The sequence below is a fragment of the Pinus tabuliformis genome, chromosome 1_2, assembly GCF_031772625.1.
Source record: "Pinus tabuliformis cultivar Carrire ecotype Pingquan chromosome 1_2, CPIR1, whole genome shotgun sequence".
NCBI classification, from domain to species: Eukaryota; Viridiplantae; Streptophyta; class Pinopsida; order Pinales; family Pinaceae; genus Pinus; species Pinus tabuliformis.
The window spans coordinates 555,412,235-555,421,121 of record NC_142298.1 but is presented as its reverse complement, the minus strand read 5'-3'; the positions used below and the strand labels follow the sequence as shown (position 1 = coordinate 555,421,121).

At 41.2% G+C, this 8,887-nt stretch overlaps 1 protein-coding gene across 1 annotated transcript; it reads right to left on the bottom strand.

Annotated features, from left to right (window-relative positions):
* Positions 1 to 1,971: 1,971 nt before the first annotated feature.
* LOC149206801 (uncharacterized) lies at positions 1,972 to 2,520 on the bottom strand. The gene has a single exon (XM_089397807.1). It carries the CDS (start codon positions 2,518 to 2,520, stop codon positions 1,972 to 1,974), a length of 549 nt encoding a protein of 182 aa, XP_089253933.1.
* Positions 2,521 to 8,887: the final 6,367 nt, after the last annotated feature.

The following is an 8,887-nucleotide window of genomic DNA, read 5'->3' as shown; positions in this document are numbered from 1 at the left end:
GTTGATATCAGGCTCTTGATGGACTTGCTTGAAGTGGTTGAGGAATTCCTTCTCAATATCTTCGTGTTGTTCCACCCTTTCTCCTCCTGACGTTTGAATGTAAGGGATATTATTGCACATTCTACGCTGCACAGTGGTTCTGTGAAAGAATTTGGTATTTCGTTCTCCCTCTTTTAACCATCTGATTCTAGACTTTTGCTTCCAGTATATCTCCTCCTGCTTTCTTCTCTCCTCAAGTTGATTGTGGATGAGCTGCTCCTACTTAAGGGTTCTCTCTGTGTGGCCTTATGTACTTATTTCTTGCTACAATTCCTTCAGAGCTTTTTGGAGATCATGTTGCGCCCTGAAGATGTTTCCAAAGGTCTCTCTGTTCCATCGCTTGAGGCAGAGCTTTAAATGTTTGAGTTTCTGTTGGAACTGGTACATCTTGGAGCCGTCTGGAGGCCTGAAGGATGTCCATGTAGAGTGAACCAAATCTTTCAGTGAGGGATGGGTGAACCAAAATTCCTCGAAGCGAAAAGGTCTTCTTGTGGTGCTGCTAGGACGCTGCCATTGTAGGGCTACTGGCCAGTGGTTGGATCCTGAATGTGGAAGAATGTTTGCCGAAAAGTCTCCCCCTAGGTGAATCGAGTTGTCTGAGATTAGGAACCGATCTAGCTTGGAGGCTATTTGATGCTTGCCTGCTCTTCGATTGCTCCACGTAAAAGTGCCATTGCAAAAATGTAGATCTATCATGGATGCGTTCTGGATAAAGTCTTTAAAGTGGGTATTTTCCTGTTTCTGCCTCCAATCTTTTCCTCCAATTTTGTTATCATGTTAAAATCCCCCCCAACAATCCAGAGCGGGTGCCTTCTATTGGAGTTAAGAGCTTCTATGGTTTGGAGGAGAGCAATTTTTTCCTTGGCTTCCTGCGGGAAATATACATTCGAGAGATTCCCATGTATATTCGTGCCTATTATGTGAAAAGCAGCCTGAATTAGACTATGAGAAGCATGAAAGTCCGTGAGGGTAAGTGCTTGGGAGTTCCATGCAATAGCCAGCCCTCCAGATGCCCCAGAGGCATCCACAGCCACCGAATGACATCCTGGCCAGGCTTTAGAGAGGATCACTTCTAGAGTTGAGCTGTTACATTTTGTCTCTTGGAGAAAGCATATTTGCGGCTTTTCCATTCTTAACATATTTTTTAGCATTCTGAGTTTTCCCGGGCTATTGAGCCCCCTTAGGTTCCATGAAATGAGCTTCATGATTCACTATTGGTAGAGGGCTTGTAGTACTTCGTAAGCTTAGCATACCTGCCTGAGTCTACCAGGATCTTCCCCACCGCTATTGTTCTTTGGAGATCAGTTCTTCTTCCTCTTTTTTTGGAGTCTTTTGGAGTTTGGCTTAAATCCCATTGGCTTCCTACTTGGATACCAAGCTGGTGCTGATGGTATGCTCTGGAAATTACCATTTCCAATTTGTTAAGCTGAAACTCTGGGATGCTTTCATAAGCTTTCTTTTTGCATGATGCTTCTAGTTCCAATATGTCTAATCCATTTAGATCTATACTCTCTGGTTCTTCCTCCATGCATTGCATCTGGTTGTCTTCTTCCGTGGGCATGTTTGGGCTTTGGAGAGGGTCTGAGGATCCATCAACCTCCATTTCATTTCCTTTTTCCCCTTGCTTTTCCTTGCTTTCTGAGGGGTTATCTGGGCCTGCTTTGGTTGGAGGAAGGTCCGAGGAGGGGGCTGAAGGAGGTGGTTGGGTGGAGGAGAAAGGGATATCAGAGTTGGGGGGGGAGGAAGTGTTTTGCTCTTCCGTGGTTTGAGCCAGGATTCCAAAGCTATTTCTGACCACAGGGTCAGAGGTGATATTTTGCTGGGGTTTCTTCCCTGATGATGATTTTTTGTGAGCTCGTTTGCGGGTAGAGGCTTTGGTGAAGCCATCATGGGTCAAAGAGTCAGAGGGGATAGGGGCAATAGCTTTGACATTTAGGGGGCAATCTCTATGGCATGGCATTTACGACATCGAAACGGGACATGTTCATAGTCTAAGGGTTGAATCCATTCATAGTCACGGTGAGAGAGACTTAACGATTCTGGCAAAGCTTTGTCCAGGCGCATAAAGACGCAGATGTGGGCGTATGATGTGTATCTACGCATTTTCGTTTCTTCAGTAGCCTTTATGTATTCCCCCAGACCATTTCCAATGTTTCTCAGGATATCCTCACCCCAATACTCATCTGGGAGTGAGTATAGTCTTATCCAGACCAGAGCCCAAGTGAGGTCCTCCTTATCCGGGTTGAACCTGGGTGCCCAGTCCCTTAAGTATAGACCTGCTGAGTTGAAAAAGTAAGGTCCCTCCACTAGGATTCTGTATTTGTCTTCCAGGCAGAAGAAGATCGCTGTGAAGAATCCTTTTGGGCCTAGCTGCAGAGTTACATCGCCCTTCGGCTTCCATTTCGCTGCGATCCAACTGTGTAGGGATTTTTCCGTCGGCCAAAACCCTATAAATTTCCCGATGAGCGCATGATCTGTCATAAACTGGATTCTTTCTTCTATTTTCTCTCCCGGCAGTTCGATTCTGGGTCAATCTGTTGCTATTGGTTTGCAGTTGGTCGAGGAGACCTTCGGAGTATCATCTGGTCGGTTATTCCACCCTATTTCTTCATCCACTTTATTATCCAGTTTGTCCTTGCCATTGCGCTCATGCCGGCGCGGGATCTCCTGATTAATCACATTTTCGTTGATCGATCCAAAGCGTATCGTTCCTTCTGTTTGGTTCTGGGCTTTATTTGCCATGGGGGATGTCGTCATAACCCCCCCTGGGGGTTATCCATTTGCCTTCCAGTCCCTTCCAATGCAGTTAAGTGATTTCTGGGTGCAGGGTCAGGTCCTCGATGGCTGTCTGCACAGGTCAGGCTGCGCCGTCTGAGGATAGTACGAAACCCTAGCAGTCAAGATGCTTCAGTCCCATGAGTTCAGTTTCTTCACCTATGATATGAAGAACATGTTAGTTTAAGTACAATGTAGTTATTATGTACCTGTTAGTTGTGTTTGTTGTGGTGAAGGGCGAAGTGGTCTCTGCTTTACTTTGAATTACTCGCAAGTATAGTTTTTGGTGTTCTAGTTTCACTATGGAGTATCCCAAGATTGGTGATGAATAGCATAAAATAGCATGAGGAGGCAATCACAAAGTGGCACTAACTTGGCTTGCAAAGCGATTTGATTCCCTTCAGCTAGATACTTTTACCATCAAATTGAAACAAAATTATCACTTATCCTCAAACTCGAGTGTGGTGGATGATATCTGAGGATTGAAGAGAAGAGCAACCATACATGAAGATGAAATGGATGCATTAAGAAGGTGGATTGAGGAGCTTAGAGAAAATGCCAAGAATCAGTCTCTTTGCGTAAGTGATCCTACAAGTTCACGTGCTCCAAAAATTGTCAATTGTTTGGCCTTGAATGAACCTCTCCAGGATTGCGGCAGGTTCATAGTCATGAAAGACTTTATAATCAATCAGTAGCGAAATGTGATGTAAGTCGTTTTTTTGTTGGAGCAATTTTATAAGATATATACCTACAAAACCCCTCATTTTTATTGTTCAATAATATTTTCCTCAAAATCAATTGTAATCCTCTTAAAAAAAAAAGATCAATTAGAAATTTTAATGAACCATATATATAATACCTAATATATTTGTTGCAAATTAAATATACACTTAAATATAATACAAAATATTCATTCTAATTTAAAAAATAAAATAAAAAACAATATTTAAAATTTATATTAAATAATTTTAATATTTAGGCCAATAGGCCTTCCTTTGAAAGAGACTTTCGTCGTCCTTTTGTCTCTACAGTTGACACGTGTCGTCCACATTCAGTGGGCAAACAGTTTTCGTATTAGGCCTCTCGATAGAAATTGTTTAGGCAGACGACTTTTCTACAACACGTCAGCACCTGCATAATGGCCTCCCTGCAAGGAAGGGGCAGAGGTATTCATGGATGCCGAGGTTGGAGGGCAGAATGTCGGCGTTGCTGGTGAGGGAGGCCACAAGAGACAATGGGCTCGCTGACAGACTGGAAGCCTTCGCATAGCTCGATGATGCGCCCGCGCCCAACAGAACAAAGAATGCCTCGTTCAACAAGTAGTCTCTATTTGATCTCCAATTTTGGAGACCGTTTCCTGCTCTCCATCCATATCCATCTGTTTTCTGCTCTTCATGTTCTCTTCCACGCCCTCTGCAATTGAGCAGCAGCATCTTCAATTGAAAATGACGGTGGAAATCGACGGTTTCTGCAAAGAATCACCTCCTTCAGGTTTCAACACAAAACGTTTCTCACTGAATCATGCTTCCGCTAAGATTGTGAGATCGAGCCTCTCTCACATTCACCCATCTTGAACAGTTCAACCCATAGCCAATCTCAACACTTTCTCTAGCGAACACTCGTCTCTTCACATGGTGGCCACCATAATCAACTCTCACTTTCAGCTCACGATCTCTGCACAACGGTCATCTCTCCATGTCACGCTAAAACAATAGTGACAACCGTCATAACAAATATTCAATGTTAGTCTTCTTGACCAACAGTCGCAATACTTTACTACTCGGCCTATCACAAGAAGCCTTTCCACCATGTACGCTGCCCTACAGGTTCGCAGCAATATGCAACCACCCCCTCAAGGTTGCTCCTCCACGCCTCTTCCTCATAAGCTCAACGTGCAACAGATCAAGAGTACCACTCAGTCTTAACACCACCGAGCCCAAAACTCTGACTCCGAGCTCACATCTCTACACCGCCTTTGACCTCCAATCCAGATAGACCAAACCGTTAGATTCACCACCTCCTCCAACTGTTGGAGGCTTCCATTACGACAATCTCGCAACATTTACAAACTTTGTAGCGGCTCCTTCAACTGACAGTGGCAATGAGACCACAAATAACCAACACAGGACTCGATGTGAATTTTAATGCAGGTACAACTCTCTGTTTCCCAGGTTCCTAGGTTCTTAGAATTCCTCTGTTATGTTTAAATTGCAGGTTAGTGCTCTCGAAAATGGGTTTTCTGATCCCATTCTCTTTCTTTTTCCTGGTTTTTCCTGATTCCTGGCTGCATTATATAAATTACCCTAGCAAAGCTTTGTAAATTTTATCCCTACAGAAGAAGAAACCCTAACTGATCAAATCTCCAAAGAAATTTGAACCAAAGAATCTACTTTTTGTTTTAAATGTCCTGTGTAAAGAAACGAGAAAATGCGAGGTAAGCGATGGAGAAGCCTGGAGACTAAGAGGAAACATGGCCACAAGAATGACCTGGTTCACTTCCGAGGTAAGGAGAAAATGTTGCCGCCACGGTTGCACTATGGAAGCCATCGACAGTATAGACCTGTAGCTTTCCCTTTGGCTTACAAGCCATGTATGAGGCATGTCTATTCTGCTAAAACAAAACCCCCAACCAAACATTGCTTTTTGCTCCTTGTTTGAATCGATTTTTGTATCCACTTTCCACTATGGAGGATTTGGCAAAGGGATCTTGATGTTCTGTGGTCTTCTTCATTTCTTTTTTTCACAAATTCGGCTGTGGTTGGTTTTGTTCTCCTGGTCTTCTATAATTTTCTTGTTCTCAAATCTGGTCTTCTATAATTTTGGTTGCTTTCCTTTTGGTTGTCTTCTAATCTAACCGGGTCTTATTTTCGTTTTCTCAACTTTTTGGATCCCACTGCGCTCTGAATGATTCTATAGCAAAACCACAAAAGATAGGGCTAATTTCCCACATAGTAGTAAATCGACCACCAATATACTTTGAGTGCGATGTTAAAATTCTATAATCCAATCTTCTAACTATAACTGGTTACTAGATTAATGTCTAACTACCGGATAACTGTTATGTTACCCTTGCTCCAAGTTCCACTTGTGATGGGAAATCCTTGTTGTAACAGTTGCGTTGGTTGTCGTGCCACAAAGGTTCGAATAACCTTCTCCTACTTTCAACAATTCAACATGCCCTGTTAGGTTGTTCCAAGTTTGAAACCGCTGCCTCTTAAAAGATCAAGGGGGACCCTCTTTGCTTCTGGTAGCCCTTGGTTAGAACTTTCTACCACCAAATAGTTTGAATGATCCTGGATTGGTTGTGCTATTGTTTCTGTTACCTGATCTGTCCTTACCCTCCAACCCGCTTCAGCTGCCAAACAAAAATTTACTTTGACCCTCCTGCGGCCTTATAGTCCAACGCTGATTCACTTTGCATAGAATTGTTGTTAACTGCCAAATGCTTTAAACAAAGGGGAGAAAACATTCAAATTTCTAGGTTGGCCCTACCAGTTCCTGTAGCATATGTAGAGCTCTTCAAAAACATTTCAAAGGCACAAATGTTGTCACTGCAGATCCTTGTATTGGTTGGAGTGAAACTGGTTTCCTCCTTTAAAGCATGTAACAGAAAGAGGGGGGAGAAGAGGGGATTCATTTACTGTATGTTTTCTACCAATGTTATTAAGGGCCAGACCTGTAACTTCATGTATGTTGTCACAACAGACTGATAGAAAGATGAGTATGAGGTCTTCAACTATCACACCATTCACTACCTCACCTGATCCACTTCTTACATCATGGTAAACCCTGTCTGGTACAACACTTAAATTTAAGATTTCAAGATATGCCTCGGCTTGGAAGTCAGTTTGCACAGGGATCTTAACACTGAGTTGTGCTCCTTCAGAATTCTTTTTCTTTAATCAGGAGAGTGATGCTCTCAAGCAACTCAATCGAACTATGTTAATTGATAGCTATTGTCTTAGCGTTAATATTCTCCAGTTAAGAATTCGTTTGGGAATTTCCTTGGCTTATTGTAAAATTCTCAACATTCTCAGTCAGCCCCTCAACAAGATGGTAGTGGATGCATTGCGAATCCAATCTCACTATTGCCTCGTTCATACAGTGAGATGGATGACATGGTCTACTTGGGGCTATAGGATCCTTCAAAGATAATTTTCAAAGCGTTGGGCCTAGATTTTAGCTTTTGGTGTTGTATGACCTTATCAGAAATCCAAAGAGTTATCTGTCAGATGAATATCATAAGTTTATATGCTTCAATGTGGGGAAGTGAATGCTTCAATGGAAAATGTAATGCACGATGTAACTGTTGATTGCAATGCCTAGGGAATGTTGAAGCCCTCTCATAGCACATCCTGCATGAGTTGACTTCTACAGATTCATGGCGATGCATTATACTTTGTTCCTTCATTCAGAATCACCCCACAATAATCACCCCCAACACCTTGGAGGATCTCGGGCATTTCAGTACTTGTTTTGCCAGCGTCTTTCATGCATCTAGGGTAGTCCTTGTGCAGGCAGTCATTAGACGCCCTGCATCTTGGCAGATTCTGCATTTGAAGATTGTACTTCCATAGTCATCTGGCCGGGTTCATTGAGATCCTTTCAAATTTAGGTCAACCCTATGAGGCATACCTTTGTTGACTGTTCTACGCATGTTCAGGTGCAATTGAATATTTTACTCTCCTCATTGGTCTTATGAAATTTTATAAATTGACCTAAGAAATATCTGAACTCTTCCATAAAAGCTTCTCTTTTACTTTACCCCATAAAAAAAGGAGAACCCTTGCAGCCTTATGACAGAATTACTGCAAGTCTGCAATGCTCCGTTAATATAATGGATGCTTTTTGACAGCCTTATGAAAAAATTACTGCAAGTCTGCAATGATCCGTTAGATGCTTTATCGGATACCCTTTGAGTACCTATCGGTTGTATCTATTCCATTGGGTTGTTTCTTTGTGATTGTGTGCCCATCTGTGATAAAAATCACATATATGAGAATTGCTTTATTCCACTACAGTGATACACATTTTTGTAATTGTTGGTTGTTAATGACTCACATCTATGTGATTTGTTATATTTGTTTTGGTTTTCTAATACTACTATACTAGATGTTAGGCTGAACACCTTCTATGTAACTATTCGTATATTTGATCGACTCTTATGACTTTAAGCAATTATGTTATAGAATAGATACGTTGTCTAATAACATAATGATTTCTAGACTATGTGATTAGTTATATTTTTCTTGTTCTGGCACTGTTTTGGTAGCCTGAGGTATTTATCTATATATTTTTCCAAGCAAAACCTAATATGAACCTGAGGAAAGCTTTGTCACATTTTGGATGGCATTCTTGATAAACCCATCAACATAGACTAGTACACCTGATCAAAAAGGCTTTAATCCAGCACCTGCTATCACAAAAAGGCTTTAATTGACAATGTCCATGGAATTAGATGAATTGAATGGAAAATGTGGACAAATTGTTGAAAAAACATCTGGATGTTGTCACATGATGTGCAGGTCAGTAAAATGGTAAAATGCATTTGTTGAATATTATTTTTGATAATACCCTATTCATCTTTGATAAACATAACAGGTTCCAATATGAAAATTAGATTGTCTAATGATAGCTGTAGGTTATGATATCTATACTGTGTGCATATGGATGCCTAAGTATTTTCAGTTGAAAAGCAAAGCTACATGCTAATTTTCCATGGCTTAACAAAGATGTTTCTTCAAATGTATCTAGCTTACGGCCATGACAGATCAAAATTAAAGAAAATTTCCTTTGCTTTGCATGATCATCATCTGTAAATACTTCTTCGTGCTCCCAATCATCTCATGCAAGTTAATTGACCATTCTCAGAGAAAACCAACCATTATTTAGTATTGAGTAGTTAGGTATAGTCTAGAGTTGGGCCCCAAAAATTTTTAGGAGATGGAAATGCATCACAATGTGATGTTGAATTCTTGTCTGTGAAAAGAATATGTATACATAGTTTTTAGAATAAACTTACTCGAGAACTATACCCTACTTTTATGTTGAACCATTTTAGTTTATATTTGTA